The sequence below is a fragment of the Leptosomus discolor genome, chromosome 14 (genome assembly GCF_034619465.1).
Source record: "Leptosomus discolor isolate bLepDis1 chromosome 14, bLepDis1.hap2, whole genome shotgun sequence".
Classification (NCBI taxonomy): domain Eukaryota; kingdom Metazoa; phylum Chordata; class Aves; order Leptosomiformes; family Leptosomidae; genus Leptosomus; species Leptosomus discolor.
The window spans coordinates 15,921,673-15,944,411 of record NC_141404.1 but is presented as its reverse complement, the minus strand read 5'-3'; the positions used below and the strand labels follow the sequence as shown (position 1 = coordinate 15,944,411).

The 22,739-nt window shown below is 41.6% G+C and overlaps 1 protein-coding gene across 1 annotated transcript in view; it reads left to right on the top strand.

Moving 5' to 3' along the window:
• Positions 1–22,739, top strand: part of ADCY9 (adenylate cyclase 9) — an 88,418-nt gene that overhangs the window by 30,693 nt on the left and 34,986 nt on the right. Inside the window, exon 2 of the mRNA XM_086473079.1 lies at positions 17,417–17,589. Within this exon, the coding sequence (XP_086329205.1) occupies positions 17,417–17,589 (173 nt within the window). The remainder of the gene's footprint in view (positions 1–17,416; positions 17,590–22,739) is intronic.

Sequence of the window (22,739 nt, the reverse complement as noted above, 5' to 3'; positions counted from 1 at the left end):
TTTTATGCTCTGCAGGAGGATAACACTGTTGGTTTTGAAGTTTCATTTTCCTAAGAGACGGAATGGAGATTTCCAGCGTAGGGAAGTGTCTCAAGTGGAACAAAAACTGCCGCCCACGTATGTAACCTGTGGGGCCTTTTTCTGTTAGGCAGAGCGCTGCAGCTGTGTGCTGGGAGGGCAGCAAAGCCACCTTTAAAAATTATTAGCTGCATAATGCAATTAGTTTTGGCTTGCCAATTTTGGTACAACTTTTGGTTTTTTCCTGCAGAGGAAGTGATCATTCTGTAAGCTCCAGTGGGAGACTGCTGTTTTAGCAATGTATATTTACATGCTCATATATGTCGTAACGTACTTAGAGTTCTGATTTTCCTGGTGTTTCTAAAATGGTGATGCTTTCTGAAGGAGAAAAATACCTCACTTCTACATGATACCCACAGCATTCACGTGTCTCCCTTTATATTTAAAAATATTTTTACAAAGTATTTGTTTAGTTTTAAGTGTTTTTAATAAGTAAACTTTTCTTAAACAAGTTTGTTAACAAAGCTTTTTAGATTTAATCACTTGGGAGGATACTATTTATTTTGACATAAAGTTCTTCTAGAATCTTTCTGTTACCGGTTAAGGAAGGAGAGCATGCAAGAGCCACAGGAAGAGTGAAGGGTAGTCCGAAGCCCACCCAGGTGAAGGGCAAAATGCCCATAAAGAGTAGAGATCTCACTGTACACAAAAGTGATGTGAAAACTGAGACGTAGACTTGTGTGACTGAAGTTTTGATGTCAGTGACAGGGAGTATAGGTACTGAATAACCTGTGAACTCACCTGTAAGTCATGCACTCTGTTTAAAACCATTTCATGATATCAGTGTCTTTAATTTGGTTATGTTGGTTATTTAATTTCAGTTTCCTTGAAGAAAGACATTGCAAATTGAAGAGTGATTTTAACACAGTCAGTTTTTCTGTTTTGAAACTTCCTATGCATCTCTGAGTTTTGCAGCTGCCTTGCTATTCTCTAGATAAGCCGTTGCTTCTAAACCAGCAGGTTACCTCATACTGGTTACCTCAGGGTGATGCTAGAATGTGTCAGCAGTTGACTATAAAATGCTCCCTTTACATAATTTAGTATATACAAGTATGCAGGTAACAAAAAGCATATTCCCTTTCTTATTCAAACAAGCTCGTAGTATTTCTTAGATATTTTTGAAAAAAGAATTACTTGTTATCAGATTTAAAAAAAACCCCACTTTTTAAGATGAGTAAGTTAAAGCTGCTGTGATTCATCATGTTTCTCAGAAACCTTGATCCCTAACCTCAGGGAAAGAGTAATCCCACAAAATACTTCATTCTTCATTGAGGAATTTTGTTTTTGAATGCTTGGATCTTCAAGTAAATCATGAAAGACTTCATTAGGCAAATGATTTGGTAGAAGTACAAAGAAGTTGGATCATGGAGGGGCCCCTTTCTAACAGTTCGGATAGCAAATGGCAACAGCAGCACAGAAGCAAATACAGGAGTCAGGGAAATATTTAGCCTTGGTTGGATTTCTTTCAGTTTTGCTAAGTATAGCCAAGAGCCCTTTTTTTAGGTCTTGCTGTGGGAATGGGGTATTTCTTTTGTGTCTCTGCTTTCACTTAATTTTTAGTCTTTTTAGGTTGTTTTTTAAGCTTTTTTTCTACAGGTATGGCTTCTAGTAAGTACATAGTTTTTGCAGGAATCTTCTTCTGGAAACCTGAAATGTGATCTTTACTTTTCCCCGTGTCCTTCACACCTTACTTCAAAGGGATTATGAATAACTCCATGTCTGAGTGAGAAGGGATATAAGTTACTCAGGTGTAGCACACCACCAACCCAAAGCTCCAAAAATCAAGCTAGGGGGACTGATCCCCTAATTCCCATAGATACCTGGCCCGTACCTGTATAAATACCTCGCAGGGCTAATTCCTTGCTATGTGCTGTAACAGCCTTTGCAGAGAGGCTGGAAAAAGAGAACAGACCTTCGTGCTACACGTGCCGATCTCGTGGTTTATTCGTCTGCCTCAAGGTGCCTGGGCACTGCAAGGTGGAGGGTGATGCAGGAATTTGCATGGACTAAAGTAAGTTTTCATAACAGAAACTTTCTTTCAGCAAACCTGTTACGTGGTATCATAAGAAAGCTTCCATGAGAAGGACTTTAGCCCCATTTCTTTCCAAAATGTGAAGTATTTGGTGTATCCCAAAACTACTGTCTCTTACATCAGTTTATCAACAGCTTACTCAGGGTAGTTAGCTATCTGGCATGCAAGCATGACAGGAACGTTATTTATATTGTATTTTGTGTAGGTATGAGATGCCTCTTCCTAAGAGCTAGGAGACAGAATCACTTCACCAGTGGATTAACTAGAGGAGAAAGTGGGCCGCTGTCTTCTGGTTTTGTTTTTTTTTTGATAGAAGACGAGTTTCTGTAGTGAACTATCTATTTATACCAGCTCAGAGCCCACTGATTTTCACCCCGGTTGTTTTTGCATTCCAGACACATTCCTGTACTCCCCAGTAATAACTTTTAGCCTGAGGGAAGTTTGAAATGTAATCAGCTAGTTATTAGCACAAAGTCTGAGAATGTTTTTGCAAAGGTTGGAGAAATCAAATATGGGACATGAGTGGACAGAGGAGCTGGTTGTCGGGGGCTTGCTTTGGTATGAAGCAGGCTGCCAGGTTTGGTCCAAACGCAGAGAATAATAATAGATGATTTATGGAATATTCAGACCTTGGAAAAACAGAAATGCTGATTTTTACCCATGTCTGTTTTATGTCACTTGAAAGACTTCTACTTGCTTGTCAGCTGGTGTTGTTAGTATCTACTTCGATCTTAAAACTAGGTTTGAGTATCAGCACTGGGGAAAGACTTGTTGCTCTTAGTATGACGATGAACTTACTTCAAACACAGTAACAAGCCAAAGGAACATGCCAGTGGACTTGGATTTGGACAATAATTAACTGTATGTTATTTAGTGTCATTCACACTAGGTAGATTTAGTGACATGACGTAATGGTGATCGAGCAAATCCATTGAGTAACAAGTGACAAATCTCAATATTTTTTTTTCATCAGGCAGTTTACCATTTGGATACATAAAAGAATTCATTACGTATGTTCTATATTTTATGGGCGTGTTTCATGTAAGTTATGATTAATCTATCATGTTATGTTATTTGGTGAAGTACAAGGTGCTAAACTGGATGGTGATGCAGCATTTGAAGTGAATGCAGAGGACCAGAGGTAGCACGGTTTAAGTCTTGGCGCAAGATTACCTGTGTTTCCTCTAGTGCCTCCTGACCCGGATGTTTAGCTCCTGTATGCCAGGAGCTTTGAGTGATGGGCTGAAGGCCCTCAACAGCTAATTATGTGACAGAAAGTTTGTTCTCTGTCCTTGTAATTGGGGGGGTGTGTGTGTGTGTTATCACCCTTCTTGCCCATCGTGTCATTTTCTGGTACTAAGAGATGCGCCATATTCCGTTGGACAGTGATATAATGGGAGAGGGCAGTAGATGTCCTAGAAGATCCCTTGTTATGGTGGTTTTCAGCCTGTTCTGATTTGCAGACTTCTATGAGTGTGGTTGCTTTGGCATGCTTAGAGACTTAAAGCCAGCTCTCAGCAGGCTCGTTTTCTTTGGTTTTCCTTCACAGCCCCCAAATAACTGCTCCATAAATTCACAGGCTGAAAACGGCTGAAGCCAAATGAGCCGTTGGATAAGACTCTTCCAGTGAAGCGGTTGGCTGCATCTTTCTCATCAGCGTAACTGGCCAGGAGCACAGCACCCTTTGCGCGCGGTGGCGGGTTCCGTCTTGCAACCAGGCATCGCAGGAGCCATCATGTCCTTGAGGGCCTGCTCCGTGCTTAGCAACACGTGGTCGGTCTCCATAGTGGGCTTAGTGCCATGTCCCAGGTAAAAGGGGTCAGTGTTGTGGATCCAACCTGGAGTCTGAAGCTATGGCCGCCACATGCAGGGGAAGGGGATGGTTAACGTGTCGTGTCAGGACTAGAGGCCACCTGAGTGTTACATGTGGAGGAAATGGAAGGAATTTCAAAAACGTTTTGACTGTGTGAATAAACATAGTTCTGGAAATATTTCCTTTTTAACTTTGGTTTGTGACTTCCAAATTCTTTTTATTTTGGGGAGGGATTGTTTGTTTATATGTTTTACTTAAGGAGGGGAAATAAACTGAAAAGATGATACTCTGCTTGGGGAGGCACAACACTCAGTAGCTGTTCTCAGCAGTGGCTCTCAAATTAATCTTTCTTTTGTGCTAGAAACACTGCAAATGCTCTGTGGTTGAAGTTTGCCAATTAAATTAAAAATACAGCTGTATAGTGATGCACACTTACGTGGTGGCTGCAGTTAGGAATTTCTTCTTCACCACCTTACCGGTGTTTATACTACTGCTATATATTGTTTTTCTGAAGTGCCTCCTGCAGCAGTTTTATTTGCATTAGTTTTATTTTTCAGTACTGAATTAGTAACCATTTAAAACTGTCAACCACATGTAAACAAGTGGTGCATAAGTTATGAATAACAACTTACCTTGAATTACAACTGCCTGTTTGTATTGCACAAGGCAGAATGTTGGGGGAGTTGTGAAATGACTGAACTCAGTAGTGCAACATCATTTCTACTTATCTGGTTTCTTGTAGCCTGCTTGAATACATCTCTTGATGCTAGCACGATTCCCACAGCTGGCGATCCTGGAAGGGGGATTGCTGGATTGCCATGCTGTTGAAATGGGCTGGCTCCGCTCCAGTCCGTCTACCACGTGATGAGGAGTGTTTTTTGCAGGCTCTGTAGAAACTGTGCTTGCTCAGAAGGTAGCTCTTCAGTTCTGACCAAAGAGCAACAGAGCTTGAATGAGGGGGAAAAATCATTAACTGGTTTAACAATAACATGTATTTAACGAACATGTATTTAACGAACACTTGATCTAAACATTAATTCTTCAAACTGTGCTGGTAGGCTCTGATGACAGGTGAAAAAATTATGATCTTTTTCTTTACTTTAGAAACTGATACAGAAATATAATTTAAAAAAAAAAAAAACCCACCAAAACCAAAAAGAAAATTCCTGTGTTAAAAATAAGAGGATAATCTATGATATGCCAATTTTTTCTTTTAATTTGATCCCTTAAGGACAAACCTTTTATGTTCTCTGAGTATGACTTAGGCTAATCAAGTTAATGAAGTGCCATTCGAGGTAACTTCAGTGACTGTACTTCGGTAAAATTTCACAAAACGTTCTCATTGTCTGGAGAATATTTCTGTGTCCTTCTTTTCAATTAAGTGTTTAGGGTAACTTGCAGAGTGCAGGGGTCATCTTCATGAAGTTGTCCCAGTGCAAATAAAGAGGCCTGGAGAAAAGCTGGCCAGAGTTTGTAGTGAAGTTGAGTAGCAGAACCAGTGGCTGCATTTCCTAAAGCACTGCCATGACTTCTCAAATAATTGCTTTTATTTTGTTACTGCTTTTTGTAATGGGAAGAGGCAGTAAGTTACACCTGTGGATAGCTAACACTGAGGAAAGGTTAAATGGGAAAGGTCATTCTTACCAGTACGTGGTGGGTATTTGGAAACAAACAAGTTGGAGTTTTCTTAATATGTGTCACAAAGATGCTGAGATGATGTATTTTCATTTTGACATACGTGGGTGCTTGCTGTGTTTTCAGTATTACTTGATCAGTTGCTTGGAAAAAAAAAAACATGTTGAAAACTGCTAATGACAGGACAACGTCTGGTTTTTACTTTACCTTTTAAATGTCAGACTGTGACTTTTTAACAATGACCAACCAAAACAAGTCCCACATGCAGAGCCCACCAGCTCGTAGCAGGTTTGCACACGCCTCTGAATTGATTTAGGTTTACTTGCCTGCAAGTCCATAGAGGAGAGCAGGCAGTTGCAGAGCTCTGTGCGAGGGCATAATTAGCCTGTAGGATTTCCCTGGCTTAAATAAAGTGCTGATTTAGCACGTCAAATCCAGACTACCTGCATTATGCAAGAGGGAAGGAATTTGCCTGATTGTAGTCCTGTCAACACAAAGAGATTGCAGCAGTATATCAAAATAGACTTCTAAAGTCTTGTTTAAATTGGTGCGTGTTCTTGTCTGGATTCTATTAAAAAAATGTTAGTAGAGAGCCACAATAGCTCACTCCGTTACCAAGGGCCAGAGCAGGCTCCAGTTGCATCAGACTATTGTTTTTTATTGGAATCCTTTCGTGCATCCTCCACGCTCGCTATTCATCATTTCTGAAATACTAATCAAAAAGATAGGTGGTATCTTCTGGTCCCGAGTGACATTTTCCTGAGTGGGATTTCTAATAAACTTCTAGCCACTTTCAATCTGGCCATGCCTTTTTAGTTTAAAATGAATAAATTCCCATTTCTGAGAGCCTAGAGCTGACAAAACTTTCACTTGGAGCCTCTGTCTCTTCAGCTTATTGAATTCTGCCTGAGTTTAGCAGAGGCTGGTATGGTCATTTGTAGCTCCTGAGGTATGCCAACCACTATGTGGGCAGAAGAAAATTCAATATATAGGATGTCTTTCTTGAATGCTTGTGGCTTTGTATAATAGTCCTGTCTAGAAGAGTGGAATTTTTCTTGAAAAATCCTCATCTGTCCGTAGAGCTATGTTTTGTAATGCTGCTGTTTAAACAGATTGTTTGAAGTCCTTGCCTTGGAGATAGCCCCCATGCAGTTTTCTGATCACTTGTTTCCCTCCCACAGTAAAATGTAGTTTGAAGTTAGAAGCGCTTTTTTGTTTATAATAAAAGGAAGTTTTGGAAGTATATGCTACATATTCCCAAAGGATCTTTGAGCAATCTGGAATGTCAGAACTTCCCATGTGTGCAAATTCACCAGGGAAACGTTGACAGCTGCCTGACAGAGAGCTTGCATTGAAGAGAGTCTATGGGAGCTACTCCCAAAGGCTTCCTCCATCCTCTTGCTGACTTCCATGCCGTGATCATGGCCTGGCCACCAGGAGTAATTTCATGTAAGTACAGGGGTGCACATAACGCAAAGGCATTACACAGGAACTCCTGGGTCTCGATATGTGGCCCTGCATTTGTTAAAATGGAGGGCTAGGCAGGAGGTAAGGTTGGTTAGTGCCTTGGCCATCTGGTTCTGAACTTTGAGGTACTTTCTTGTCAATTATAAGGGGGAGGGGGGACCCAAACTACATTTGCACCCTAAACAAGAAAATGTCTCTTTATCTTCAAAAGGCTTTATAGTGTTGTGACCTTATAATTTTTCCTGAAGAGCAGAGTCCCTACCATGCCAAACCAGACATGTTGTGTATCTAAAATGTATTTACATCTGCTTTGCATCACTGCAGCCATGCGAAGCAGGCTGTATGTCTCCATAGCATAGCTTACAATTTACAGTGGGTGTAGTAGTGAGCAGGACAGTGCTAGCAAGTGGCTTTACTGGGACTGAGGCTGCTCAGTTTTCATCCCTGCTGCAAAACATCCCTTTTGCTCCTCTGCAGCTTCTTCAGCGCTGGCACCTCATTCACAATCCATCCAGTGAAGCAAATGTTGACTTTCTAAACTGTCTGTGTTCTTAGTTAGATTCAGTTTCTAATTCATTGTTCTTTAGGTATATTTTCAGAAAAGGTGGTAGGAGTATTATAATTTTTGAAGGAAGTTTGAACCCCCTGAAAAAGCCATGCCCCTGTTTGCTTGGTTGACTCTTGTTTGGGCAGCTGCATTGTTCAAAAATTTCATTTTTCTCTCATCATACTTATTCCTTCCCAGGTGTAAAAATTAACACAGGGGGCAAAGGGATAGTCAATAAATGTGAAAAACAATGCAAATATGATAATAGCAGATGCTTTTTCACACGTTTAATTGCATCATGGAATTTGTTTTCAAAAAGGTATTACAGAGACCAAGGCTGCAGGAGAGTTTACAGAAGGATTGAGTGATGTGAGTAAAAGCCAGACAGTATCTTTACCAGTTAATCCCAAATATCCTAGAGCTGGAATTAGGCTCTCTTTCTGCTTTAAAGGTAGGAACATCATCTTTCTCTTAGGTTTTGTGAGGAGCCCTTAGTATAGAGATAATCTTTTACCTGCAGTGTTTTACTAAATTTACTGGACTTCAGGCTTCCCTTGTGGAGCATGCTGTTTCCTCTGGCAAGTCTGAAAAATCCTAGGCTTACCTTTTGTTTCAGACTTCCTTTTCTTTCCTATTAATGTGTCAAGCTGTGAGCTGTAGAGAAAAATGAGTTCAAAACCCAGGGAGTCATTCCAGAGAACGGGCTTGTCCGCTGTTCTCTTTTGGGCCGTGGTCGGTGGCACGTGGGCATGGGCAAAGCTGGTGGGGCAGACAGTAAGTAAGGGCAGTTGTACACCCCAGGATAGGGGTCAGTCTTGCTCATCAGCCTGTCCTTCATTTTGCCAGTAGAGTTTAAAAATACATATGTAAATATATTCCTGAGTCAACAGCAATAGCTAGACTTTGTGTTTGAGCTGCGTGTCCGTGCAGGATTTGCCTAGGCCTTTTTCTCCCCCGTGTTTTTGATTTGCTTGGGTTTTTTTTTTTATCTGACAGGTGAGAAGAAGTTAAAAGAGACTGAAGGAGGATAGACCAGCAGCCTGCAACTTTATTTCTGCAGTTTAGCTGTAAATGTAGATTGTGGGTTTGGGTACACGGTTCCCCACTTAAAACTGGCAGATGTTGAATACCAAAATTACACATGTGTTGTTGATCAGCATTTTCCAAACCCACTGTTGTCTGTTAGCTGATCAAAAGTAAGCATTTTGCTAAACAAAAGAGGCATAAGAAAAACAGTGGTTTTCCATAATACAAGAAGATGCCTCTGGTTTCTCTGGCTCTTTGCAGTTCTTTGGAGATAATGAAGATTGGTTTGGGGTTTTGTTTTTTGGAGTTTCTTTTGTGTTTCCAGTCTATAAAGTTCTGTTTCTTATTATCGTTGTTTCTGCTTTCCAGAGACCTAAGATAACAAGTTGGCTCATAAATTCCCTTTCTAATTTTAGCTGCAGGAAATGTTGCTCCATACATTCAAAGTGCTTTTCCAGGTAGGCTGGTTTACTAGATTTCAGGTGTTTTGGGTTACATGCTTTTGTTTGCACTGAGCTGGAAGTGTTTTCTACGGGTTAGAGGGTGGGACTCGCCTCATCGCAAATGCAGCTTTGCAGGTTGGAGAAAATTGCTTTTACTTTTCATGAAGTCATCCAATGTCGTCTTGTGCAGTCCTGCAGTGTGAGTGACAGAAAGTGCCTATTGATATAAAAGACAGTGATGTGCTTTTGGTTTCCAGCTATATTGCTGAAATGTCTGGAGATAAAAAGCTGAAATTCAGGACTACAGCAGGACAATTCTTAAGAGTATTTTTAAAGCTTTAAAAAAAACCCCAAACCTCTTGAAATTTTTTTTTAATGTCATTCTACATAACCATTTGCCAGACTGGTAGGATGTGTTGTGTCTGGCTTGCCTGGCACTTCCAGCACTATTGTTTGAGAAGGATGGATGTCATAATGCAGGGGTCTTTAGATTGTATTTAACAACATTGAGGTGTTCAGTAAACCACTGTGGTGTTGCACATAAACTATACATCATGCAGAAGCAGTAGAAATTTTGCAAGCGTTTTGTATAGTGGGTTTTAAGAATTAACGTACGTCTCCCTTAATTGTGTGTGAAGTCTGCTGGCTTTGGCTCTGCGGGGACCAGATTGTTTTCAGGCGTGAAGACGACAAGAGGAAGGGACTGTGCAGTGCAGGACATCCCTGCCTGTCATCTTCTGCAAGGAGCAAACCTGCGACCGTCGGACCTCGTGGCACTAACCTCTCCTGAGAGATCAGGTCGTGTGCTGAGGGAGAGGTGCGGTCTGTTGGGCTACCCCTGGTACCGGGAGGAAGGACAGCAGGAGAGATGCTGTGCCTGAAAGAGAAGTGATTCTCAGTGGTGCTGGGGAAGTTGTCTAAAAGAATAAAGTAACTGTGTGTTTGCCGTATGGTTATGGAAACATGTTCTACTTTTCTCTGAAAATCCTGTTCAGTTTATTTGGGAAGGTGATGAAATAAAGTGAAGATCTTGAAAAAGTAAAAATGGGGGAACTGTGAGTTTGTAGTCAGAAGCAAGCACGAGCAGCACCCTGTGGGTATGTGTGGGGTGGGAGCTATTACAGCCTTGCAGCTGGAGTGAAGATGAAACATAAAAGACAAAATTTCAAGTTAAGTACTCTTTCCTTTCTCTCTGATCTTTCCTGAGGAGTAAGGGAGAACAGCACTTATCTGGGTGCTCTGTCTAGTGGTGTTTAACCACAGCTGCTGGTAGTTCCTGCAGGAAATCAGATAAACTCTGTTTGGCACAGCCGGGCGGGCACAGCTGGCAGGCTGGGTCGGGCAACTGTTCCCGCTCTTGGAGCATCTGGTGCGCTTGCTGGAAGAGCTGCTCCTCTTGCAGCTAAAGATGGAGCTAATGACCCGGCACCCTGGGCGCGGGGTGCCTTGGAGGGAACCTGTGAGGTTGTGCCATGGACGCTCAGCACTCTCCTCTGTGCAGCCTGGGCACGCAGATGTTTGATCGTCTGCCTGTGCCTCTTCGGGGAGGAAGGTGCCGTGAGCGCTTGGCCTGTAAGTTGTCTCTTAGCACAGCCTTCGGCACAGCACAGTCCCACGACTTCTGGGCTGTTTCAGAGGTTCAAGCAGAATCTGATTCATTATTTTTTGTTGTTATTTTTTCCCAGTGGCTGACATGCTCCTCTGCAATTTTCTCTCCAGGCAACCTAATTACAATGCAGTCACTTCCTTGAAATATAGGCCTTTACATGCCTGTATTTCTGAAAGCCAAAAGCCTAAAGTTGAGCTTCAAAGTCAGAGTGATTTCATCGAGTTGTGATGTAGAGTAACTACTAGAGCATAGCATTTCCACTTTCACAGCTATGGCCGTCCAGTTGACTGAAGTATGTTTTGCAGGGATATCGTAATCTGTTTGTATTCCCCAGGTGCTGTTGCTAGGTAAGGCCGTTCCTCTGAGCTTTTGCTCCTCTCTTCATTTTTGTGTACACAAGTACTTTAATTGTGAAATTATTAGAACCTTCAAGGGGGAAGACTTCTGAAGTTATTTCTTAAGTGTAACGATCTTTTGACAAACAAAGGTTGCAGAACAGGTGAAAAAATGATGTAAGTAGTGACCCCTGTTTACAGTTAAAGTCGCACATTTCTTGGCGCCACGTTCAGCTTGGTGACTGGGTACCTCTTTGAAGATGCCTCAGTTCATCTGTGTTATGTTAGCTGCGGAGTCTTATCTAGGAAAAGGATTTTAAATTTCCAATTCATCCCTTTTCAGATTTGCTCTCTAGTGAAACAGAACGTGAAGGTTTTTGTCCTTCAGTTTCTAATGGTTTTATGTATTTTGGGCAGCGTTTCATGTTCTAGTTGTATATTGTGGGTAGTTGCTCCTTTTGAGTAGCTGTGCATATTCCAGTGCCTGTCAGCTGTGCAGCACCACCGGGCTGGCGGGGGTCAGTGGCCTCACTCAGCTTTTGCTGGTTCTGAGCTTTCTTGTGGTGTGAACTACCAGTTCCCGCTTCAGTAGAGAAGCTGTGAGAGCATTGTGCTGGGGGAGTAAGAGGTTTGAGTGAACTCTTGGTGCAAGAGTGGGTCTAATAAAGTGAGAAAATAGTCCCCATAAATACAGATTTGGCAACTATTGAATCTTAAGAATGAGGGAGAGTATTCGCTACTGAAAATCATCTTTAGATTCAGCAACAACTTGGCCTAAAGGATACTGAAGCTCCTGGAATGATGGTATGCACTATATGACTTCTTGCGTAAGCATTAGGCTGGGTTAGTACCTGAAAAGTTATTTAAGCTTTGACAAGGAAAAAAAACAACATGGAAAAGTTAGTGATGCCCAAAAGAAACTGCAGTTAGAAGAAGTAAATACATTTCTGGTCCTTTTTTTTTTTTTTTTTTTTTAATTTATTTCTTACTGTTATTTGCCTGTCATATTACATTCCAGAAATTGCAGCTAGTAATTTATTTTACAGAGCAAGTCACAGTCTAATGAAATTGTATAGCAGCATATTTTTTTGTATGAGGAAACCTAACTGTAGGTCTCAGTTTCCTTTCCCTGGAGTGGCAGTGGCTGAGTACTAGTATTTTCACTCCCAGATTTTTGGCAAAGTGCAAAGAGGATGTCTTTAAAAGGCATGGAGAAAACTTTTTATTGTATTTCTAAAAAGAGAAAGCAAGAGCTGATTGACTGCAGAGAAGCATAACCCATCAGTTATGCTACCATCCATCAGTTTGGAAAGAAAGGAGCTAAAGCCAGCCCTGAACTGCAAAGCTTTTTTTATGACCTTGCTATATACCACTGCTAGTTACTTGCATCAGAGTTATATAAAATATTAAATTATTGAAAGATAATAGCTAACATTGTTCATCACGGCAGAATGCAGCAGGTGATTAAAATTACTTTCTAGCTGGACGGTAATTCTTGCCCTCACATGGGAGTGACAGGCACTGTGGTTCTCATGATGAAACAATTTTCATCCAAATTCTAATTTTTTGAGGTAAGATACTGCAAAAGTAGAGGGTTGTGAAAATAGAGCTCAATTAGTTTTGTAAATTTGTACTTAATTGTTTGGAAAGGGATGTGATTAAAGTATGTAGACTAAGGGAAATGATGGAAAGATAAACAATGAAGGAAAAGTTTTATATTAAAGCTATTTGGTAAAAGGGTGCGTATTCAATAAAATTTGGGGTTTTATTACATCAATACAAGCAATATTACTAGTCTTACAGAACAGAGGACTCTGTACTGGCAAGCAGTTATTCTGAAAAGGAAGGTCACCTGTTAGTTAAATGCTGTTTCCCTGTAGTGCAACTAAAAAAAGGTGAAGCGATTCAGGGAGGGAGGAACAGGGTTATATAAGAAGAGTATATAAAAAGATATTTTTTATTGAATGCATCAGTAAGACAATGACTGAAATACTGCCATCACTTTTTGGTGTCTGTTAGAATCGGTGCTGAAAAGGGTTTCAAAAGCATTTGAAGTTTGTTAGATAGACATGAGAAGTATGACACATTCGGTTTGCCAGAGAGAAAGTAATTTTCCTGTCTGCTAGCAGTAGAGGGCTAAAAAGTTTCAATTCCATACAAGTGAAACATCAAAAATGGAAACTTGAATCTTATTTTACCCAGGAATTGCTTATCAGTACTTGTATTAATCCCCCATCTCCCGAGATCTCCTGTAGGAGAAGACATCCCATCTTGAAACGATGCATGGAGGGATGCCCTCTACTTATGTAGAAATCGGATTAGACTGGCATAAGAGCAACTTCTGTCCTGGAGTCAGGAGGATAAATGAGCTGAAAGAAAGGAAATAAATTACTTAGTTAAGGACTTACAGGACCAGAACATCTTTTCTCTCCCTTTCCCCATTCCTTCCCAGCAAGTGGCTTCCCACTAATTACCTGAGACAGTTTTTCTCTGCAAACCCAGCTACAGCGGACGATGGCAGAGTTCCTCCAGCCTGACCCATCGGTATAACCCGGGGGCTGGCAGGGAGGCAGCGCGTGAGCAGGGAGCCCCAGCCTCTGCCTGCCCCTGCCTGCGCCCAAGTTCCCAAACTTTCCGGTCGCTCTGTAGCGATGGGTTTTCTCACGCTACCAAAACTGGGTTTAAGACTGGGATGTTTATACACAGCCTTAATTTATACTTTTGTTTATTTTTGTGCATGCAGAAAATAATTTGTGTGCAAGTGCACGCATATGATTTTTGTTATTGTTATTAGGAGTATTTTTTAGTGTTTAGGATGGTTTTGTTTTTATAAGTTCAGGGAAGTGCCACTGATAAAAAGAAAAGCTAACTGAAGAAGGGAGCCAAATACAGAAATTTCCGGATGCTTCTAAAATTCAATGGTAGCAGGACTAAGAAATTCAGTGTAGTTCTACGGAGACTCATCTGTTAACTATTTTGTCAAAAAATACACTTTGCAAGCTCTGCCATGTCAATATTCGAAATGGTTGAATTCAAGAAAGGAGTGTTTTGGCCCAGCGTGCAGGAGCTGTTACTCTTTATAATGCTTACAGATTTTCAGAACTTGAAGACAAGTGAAGGAAATGACTTGTGTTTCTCAAAGATGAAGGATACACCTTTTTTTTAAAATTTTTTTCCCCCCAGGGCAGAAAATACTGTGTATGTTAAACTGGTATGTTGTGGGGTGGGTTGTTGTAGCCAGTTCCCAGTCTTTGCTTCCAAGAGCTGTCTCTGGAAAGAGCAGAAATGCGCTTCGGGATAAAGCCTGCCAGAGTACAGATTTGCTATCAGGCAATTTGAGGTTGTGTTATTTTTCAGCATTTATTTTGAATAAATTTGGGGGAAGGAAGTGAGTATAAGATGAGAATGGCAGGAGGGGAAGAAAGGGTGAGCTTTGCCTTTATAAATAGCAGTATAAGCATCTCGTAGCACTTTCTTCATTGCCATGTCTTGAGTTACATCGTTGCGCAGCAACGCACACCAAAAATTGCACCGTGTTTGCTGATTTTCACATAGAACAGCAGCTCCTCCATGGTTGGCTTATTTGTTTAATATTGTAGCGTTACCTAGTTGAGTTAAACGTGCTCCATGGTGGTGTGAATGTTTTTCACTCCGTGCACTGTTTGTATGGAAAATGACAGTGTGCTGATCGTACTAATTCACTGGAGATGGAGGAGGAGGAAGAATACTGTTCTTGTATAATACATTTTAGTTACATCGATACAGTTCTACTGAATTAATGACCCCTTTTTTAATACCGAAATATTTCAGACTGTACGTGGGAGTTGCTTTGTGAAGTGCCACAGAGTTGCAAGGAATACTAAAGCAAATTGAATTTTCCTGTCATAAGAAGGATTTAATAACAAACAAAACTCTACTAACTCACTTTAGTAGAGTTCGGTAAAGATGAAAGATTTTTACACCTCCTGTTTTTCCAAAACTTTCCAAAAATAACCTTTTTTCCTTTCTCTCCTGAGACCCTGACCTTTAGTGCTGGGAGTAGCCCTGCTTCTTGCTAAACTTAATGCTGTGATTCTGCAGGATATTGGCTTTCCTTTGTCCAACCTCAAATTATCCATTTTGAGTCATGCTCCTTGTTCAGGGGCTGGGGAGCACGAGGAGGTAATAAAGAGATTTTTATAGTTCTTGGTGCCAACAACCAGCTGTTTTAACCAACTTTAGCCCTGCAGCTAAAGCCTGTGGGATGAGGCGGCTGTCGATGGCGATTGCGGCCGTGGGCTGGTCGGTTTGCCACAGGTGGCAAGGACGAGGGGTGGAGCGGGGCCGAGGAGCTGCAGCCCGCTGTGGTTTCAGGTTGGGGTGAGGGCAGATTCTGCTTTCCCAAACACACGTTCAGTTCTTGGTGTACCGTAGCCTTTTTCCTTTTTCCTCAATGTGGAGCTCAAACTGGAGATAATTTCACTGGATACAGCAGATTGACGAAATAATTACGCTGCACATCACAGTAAGACATAAAGAGTGCCTTTTCAAAAAGACAAAAAACCAAAGAAAATGTGGGTTTTTCAGGAAAAATAAAGGAGGAATAATAGCAGTGGTAAAATAATCCTGTTGCTTTAAGGTAGCTTTTAAAAATAGGAGTAGTAAGCTTGATGCTCCAGCTTTTACCACAGTAAACATATAATTGTAAGCTGATTGTGGTGAATTCCTTAAATGACAGCCCCCATCAATATAAGTTTTAAAGCAACAGCCCTACATCTGGAAGCCAGCAGCAGCTCAGGATTTTATTAAGCGGCACTGCCAAATAAAATCCAAGCACTACTATAAATGATATAAAAATAAAGATTGGCTGTAGCGTAGCATCTCAAATACGCGAGTGCTCTGGGGTTTGGAGCACTATGTGAGGACAGCATAGCTTTCCCAGCAGCTTTTGAGCCTGAGGTTGAAAAGGTCGATATGGATGCGGGTTTCTGTGTTGGTTTTAGAAGTGTTCAGGAGCTTAAGTTGCTTGTGGAATAAACAGAGAAACGGCAAAATTGCTATTAGTATGTCTAGCTTATTGGAAAGGGTACGGACAAAGTGCTGCCTGTGTTACATATTACACACAAAAAAAGGTTTATAGAGTATGGCTTTCTGTCTGTAAAGAAGGTGATGAGAGAATGACCTTATCACAAGGAACAGAGACCTGCCCTCTTCTGAGGGCTGCGACTTGACATATTTATTTCCAGCTTTCATCCCATGGGCAGAGGCGATTGAGTGCAGTCGATGGCTGACAGTCATGTGTCCGGCTGCCACTGGGTGACAAGTATCAGAAAAAGGGAGGGGGTGATGCACAGCCGACCCAAATGGAAAACCAGCAGCTATCCCGTGAGTCTCGGGCAGCAAGAGGCTGGCTGCAGAACCACAGAGGACAGCAGTCTCTGGTACCACAAAACAGCGAGCGCTTTCCAGTTCTGCGGGCTGATGACCTCCATGCTTTTTGGAGCACGTCAGTGCCCTTCCTTGCTGAGTGGGAGATTTCCCATACAGCGGCAATAAAATTAACTCATTTGAATTCAGAAAGCAGTGTGATTAGTAGCTCCTTCTTAGCCTTTGTGCCTAGAAATAACCCAGAACATCATAATGCAAAGTTTCAAGGAAGTAAAATAAGCGATATTCTAAAAAAAAAAAAAAATCAGATCTTTTGTTTTTCCAGCAGGTTTTTAACACAGCTCAGCTTGATACAATGTGGTATTTACCAGCCTGGCCTTTAGTATTAGATTTGCTTTCCAATTATGCTTCAATTCATACAACAGTTGCGGAGGACGTGTGTGGGTGTACGTGCAAGAGAGATTGATTTTGTTCTTTAAAAATGTGAAGTCTGCACTAAGTATGAAAACCCATCAGAATTGCTAGCACTTAAACGCCATTTCCTTTCTCAATGTGCTACCAGCATTAAGTAATCTTCACAACGTCTCTCTGACAAATGGAGAGTGCAAGTGGAGGAATACATGCTGAGTTTTCAGAAGTAGAATATTAACACAGATATCGCTGAAAAACAGGCTACAAATCCATTCCAGAAGTAAAGAGCTAATGTGAGAGCTCAGATTACAACTTGGAAGTGAACTACATAAGGTCTTAGCTCAATTTTTCAGAAGTACGTGAGTGAAAATGAAATAAAGAAAGCACATGTCAGTCCTGGCTGTTGCTGTGTATTAGGCTATTGTGGCTGGGACAGCAGATGTCGGGCAATCCTACTTGCCACCACTTTACACAAAGCATCTTTATATTCCTGTGCTTGTTCCCAGCCACTGGCTTTTTTGTGTGTGCTGTATTCCCGAGCCTTGATAGTGCTTTGATCGTTACTGTATTTCAAGCTCAAGAAGTCCAAAGGAGTGTTAGTTTTGTCTTTCTGCAGTTCTGACTGTTCTTTTTTTTTTTTTTTCCCTCTGTAGGTTTGAAGACCTACCTGATCTCTGGTCAGAAGGTGAAGGAGCCCCACTGCAGCTGTTCGCAAGCTTTGCTTCCCGGCTTGGAGTCCGGAGACGGAGCCAGGTTACAGGGAGCATCGTCATCTGAGAATGCCAGTGACTTGACAAAGACTCTCAAACATGTGGAAAAACCTAAAGTGAGTTTTTGTTTCAAAGCCAAGCAGCATAGATCTCAAACTGCAAACCAGGGAGAGATGTGTGGGTGGGGAAAACTTACAGGTTTGTTTAGGCACTGCTTCATGTATTTGTGTATATACATGTGTATGCATACGTGTATATATACGTACAGTGACAAAACATAGTTTGAGGGATGAAAAAATTTACAAAGTAAAATGCTTCGCTAATTAACAAGCCCTAAAGTAAAGTGAACACTTTTTAAAGGCGGTTTCAAATAAATAATTTTTTTATATTTCAGAACTGAGAGGTCAATGCTGCTTTTCGTGGTCTTGGTTTTATGGGGAAATAAGGAATATGCTTTATGTGGCTACTGTAACTTCTATGACTTTCTGCTTTTGCTGCAGCCTGCTTCTGCCATTCCTCTATCGTGCAGGTCATGGACCTGTGAACTTTTTCATGTGTAACAGATGTCCCAGCAAAAAGATGACAGGATTGTTTGTGTGGTGGGAGAAAATGCTCTGGTAGGCTATGAGATTGCGTTTTATCTGCTTGCTCTAGAAACCTATCTCTAGAACGGAGGGCAGTGATTTCTGTGGATTCAGCTTAGAGAAATGATGACATTTTGTTATGTTCACACCTCTCACAAGATCTCTTGACAAGGAAATCTGTGAAACAATGTGTATTGCTTTGAAGCTATGCTGTTGCTCTCCATCTTCCAGCTCAGAGCAGATTTCCCAAACAACAGATGTTCTATTCTCTGTTTTCGTTTGTGCTAAGAGTTCCCTGTCCTGGGTTGCCTGAGCTGGGCACAAATGTCAGAGCCACGAGTGGCCATTTGCAGGTCACTGTCCTTAGAGTTCAGTGTGTTCAGTCCTGAGAGGATCTCTTCAACAGAGGTTTGAGACTGAGCTGACAGAGTTGATGGGGCGGTGACTTTCATGCTACTCCATTTTTGCTGCTTCTATGTTTGTTGTCTGCATTAGGAGAGCGTGAGTAGGTCACCTTTATCCTGCCTCTGTGCCCAGTTTTAAGTTTTGGAGTAAAAACACTGGATCACAAGTGAGGTCAGGTGGAAGGCTGGCCCAAAGATATGGTCCAAAGTGAAGTGAGCTCCTTAGAAAGCAAGCCAGGGCTGTTTAACCACAGAAGGTAGCTGTGGCCATCTTTATCCCTCCTCAAAATATGCACTGTGTGTGGTTTGACTGCATCCAAGTCGCTGGTGATACTTTTCTATTCCTTCTCCCACGTAAAAAAGAACATCTTTGTCATCCCTCAGGCACCAGTTTTCTAGTTCTCTCTCATATTTCAATGAAGGTACTAGCAAATAAGGTGGGAAAATACATTTCAGAGCAGTCGGTGGGTAGCCTGTCTGTGCTGCCCAGTGCGTGGCCGTGCAGACGTACAGATGTGACAGTAAGGGGCAGAAGCTCCTTTATTTCGAATAGGGAAGGAAGAAGAACATACCAAGTGGAGCAGGATTACTGAACTGCCTGGCCATGGAGCAGAGGGTAGGGAGGAGGGATTAAGCAAAGCAGGACAACCAAGGATTCTGTTCGGAGAGAAAGCAAGGATGCCTTGTTAATGTCACACAGCAAAGCAAGGTGTAACTGGAGGACCGTGAAACTGCAGCGATCTACTGGACTGACCTGACTGCAGTTAGGATTTGATGAAACTTGTTACGTATTAACTTGTGGTACTTCTTGTTAAAATGATCCAAGTCCAAAATGAAATCTGTTGTTAAGGATTAGCTCTGGTATGTGTTTTCGGAAACATGGGGTGACTTTTACTCTGCAGAAGGGTAGGTACAGATGCACCACTATTCCTGAACAGCTAGCGTGCGATGTGGAGGCATGCTGCTGGCCCACAATGTTTTGTTTGCTGCCTAGTCCTCGATTTTCTGCTCTGGGACCATCTTGGCTGGGTGTTAATTGCTGTTTAAATGCTGAATGATGGGCTGCACAGTGCAAAAGTACAAATGCGGCTATCCGAGTAAGCGAAGGAGAAGCTAAAAGAAGCTGCTTCAGAAGAGCATCTAGGACAAGTGTCAGCTCTTGGATGCCCTGTCTACCGTTGTGCTAAAGCGACTGCATCGAGTTTATGCTTGTAGGTACCTGGTTTTATTCGTTACTGTGAGCACTGCAGGTCTGGCCAGTGATTTCCGAAGCAGCCTCACAACTCTTTGAAAATAGCATGCCTGTCTTGCCCAAAATACACTGATGCTGGAGTGAATTTTGAATGACCCCGAACTCAGCTTCCCCTGTGGTCTGATAATCATCTGTATAATGCGTGCCACAAACCGTGTCAGAATGTGCATAGCATAGTGATGAAGCAACCGTGTGACTGCTGAGCACTTGCTCAGAACAGTGTTCTGTGACTGTCGTTGCTGCACTTGCTCCTCCCAGCGTGGCTGGGTGCAGGTATTCCGGACTCCATAGCACGCTTTCGAGTGTAGATGTGCACCAGCCTTCTCTCTGAGGAGGAGTCTGTTATTGGAGTGATTGTGGACCGAGGAGGCTGGCTAAAGCTTTCAAGGATGGTTTAATTTGCCAGCCATGCTAGAGTAGGTCTTACAGTGTTAAAAACCCAAATATATATGTATATTAAAAAGTCCCCACAAAGAACAGCTGTGCAGTTTAATCACAGATAACACACAATTTTTGAAAAGCGGTGGGTTTCGTTTTTGCAGGTTTTGTGTTTGGTTGGTGTTTTTTTTGGTTTTGTTTTTGTTTTTTTTAAAGCCTGCAGCTTGCTGGAAGGGTCTGGAGATAATAATTTGCAAAAGAACCATGACTTATGTGCCAACTGTTTTAAATACAAAGCTGTAAACAGTGTCAGTGTAGGAGGAGATGACTCCAGCTCTGCAAAAGAGACTAAGTAGGAGGGGCAAAATTACAGACAAGTTGAAATATTTTTGTTTTAAAGGCAATAAGTGGCCATATTGGTTGCAAAGGATGACTTTCACGTTCTGGGCTTGAACGGATGTTCTAGCGGACAAGATCTGTTAAGGAAAGTCAGGAAGGCGAATGCAGCAGTAATTGATTCATGAAAGGAATTGTATTTCCTCCTCTCCTCGAGTGTATCTGCAGTTCATTTAATTGCAAACTTGTTGCAGTATGGCTATCAATAAAATGCATGTACGTAATTGAAATGGTGCAGATAGAGGCTAAAAACTATAAGTAAATCTGTAATAGCAGCTGCTTTTTTGAATGAAAACATTGTAACCTGCTCTAGCCGTTTTTTCTCTATCATATTTTATAAAAATCCCTTACTTGACAGGGGGTCATAAGCTATTGTACAAATGTTTTAATCATGGCTTGGTATGAAAATAGAAAGTACTTTTGCTTATCTTTGTGTTTGCGGAAAGTGCATTGATGTGTTATTCATCGTGATGAGGTCACATAGGCACTGAGCCTGTGTGAATGTCCACAATAGAGACGGAAGTTAATGGTGTTGACTTGAGCACATGGGGTAAGTCAGATGGACTTCGGCCCCTTCTCAATAGGTCGGGCTGCTTTTCTGAGATTTTTGCCTTCTGGTTTAACCCCAGGAGCTAAGCATTTGAGCTAGTCTTGCTGATTTATTAGCAAGATCAAACAGGGAGTATCTTCTTTATTTTTTGTTAGAGGTATTTGAGTTTTTATTACTATTAGCTGACTTTTGCCATAGATAAATCTACTAACTAATGCTCTAGGAGAGTAGAAGGCTCATTAGCCCGTTGTCATATTCATTTTTACAGCTGTCTAATATTGCCTTCCACAAAGTGGCCAAGGCATTCATGGTATTTAGTCCTAGATTAATTTTAAACAAAACCATTTGAGAACCAGCTTCATAGTTTCTTCAAGTGTGCTGGTATTTGTTCAGACAGTACAGGTTGAGAACTGGATGTAACTTGCTTATCTGATGACAGATTAGGAAACTTATAGTAGTTTCAGTGCCCCAACCCACACCGTGCCCCTGAGGAACAGCAGGCACCATGTCTGCTGGCTGCTAAGAAGGCTCAGAGTCTTCATGCAAGTCTTTGAGAGGCATTGTTGAGTGGTTAGATCGATCAGCAGTCACAGGAAGAGTGGGCTGGGAGAAATGCCATGCCGTAACAATCTGAAAATTAAACATGCTACATTATTCAGTTTCAGGTGTGACACCAGAATTTGGGCGGAAAAGTCAGTTCTGAAAAGTCTCACATGCTGGTCTCTGAAATCAGGCAGATGAAGGCATATGTTGTTGTGGTTTTGGACCAGGAGAATGATAAACTACAGAGACTTGAATGAGTCCTTCCTGAGTCCAAAATAAACAGATAGAATGGACATGGGATGTTGAGTTTGGGACAAATGCTCAAGTTACTTGTTAGAAAATTTATCAAGGTGTTTATTGGATCACTGTTTAGTATATAGTGTGCCAAATTTAGTGTGCCATTCCCCGTGACTGGTGTCTCTGTACCCATTAGTAGACTTCTGGCAAGCCTGGTAACAGTAAACCATCTCCACAGCGGAGGAATTGCCAACAGGGATCAGACACAGAGTACATCTGATCCAGGACCCTGCCTATACGTTACCAGGACTGCAAAAAAGTATGGAGAGCTTACGATATGCAGATATGGGGTTAATTCCCCTTAAGAAGATAACATTTTAACTCCAAGGGATTAGGTTGTTTTGTGTGTGACATTTTAGGTTGCTTCCAAAATGCATAACCTGTAGCTATTACAAGTCCTGATGTTTTTGCTTTCCTTGTCTCCTGCGACATTTGCTGGGTGTTTGGCTTCAGCAATGTGCGATAGTCTGAGCTCCACTCCACTGTCTTACAACACTATATGAAAAAAGTATTTCCCTTTATTAGTTTCCAATTTGTTGCTTTCCACTTCCCTGTACTTTTCATAATGCATCATGGTGTTTTGTGCTTTTCTTGAATTTTGCTGCATTTTGTGCTAAGTCTTCACTCATAATGCCATTCAGATCCTTTTGCAGATAGTTTTTAAACAAGAAAATTGCACTTCTCTCACTAAAGAGACTCCACCTTCTTGGGGAGGTCCTTTGCTAGTAGGCAGTGATTACAGTATATCTGTGATCTTACACTAATAGAGCTTTCCTGGATTAGATTTAGCTTCAGTAAACAGAAAATCTGTGATTTACTTTTGAAATGGTGCATTCTGTTCCGGTCAAATTTTGCTCCCTGC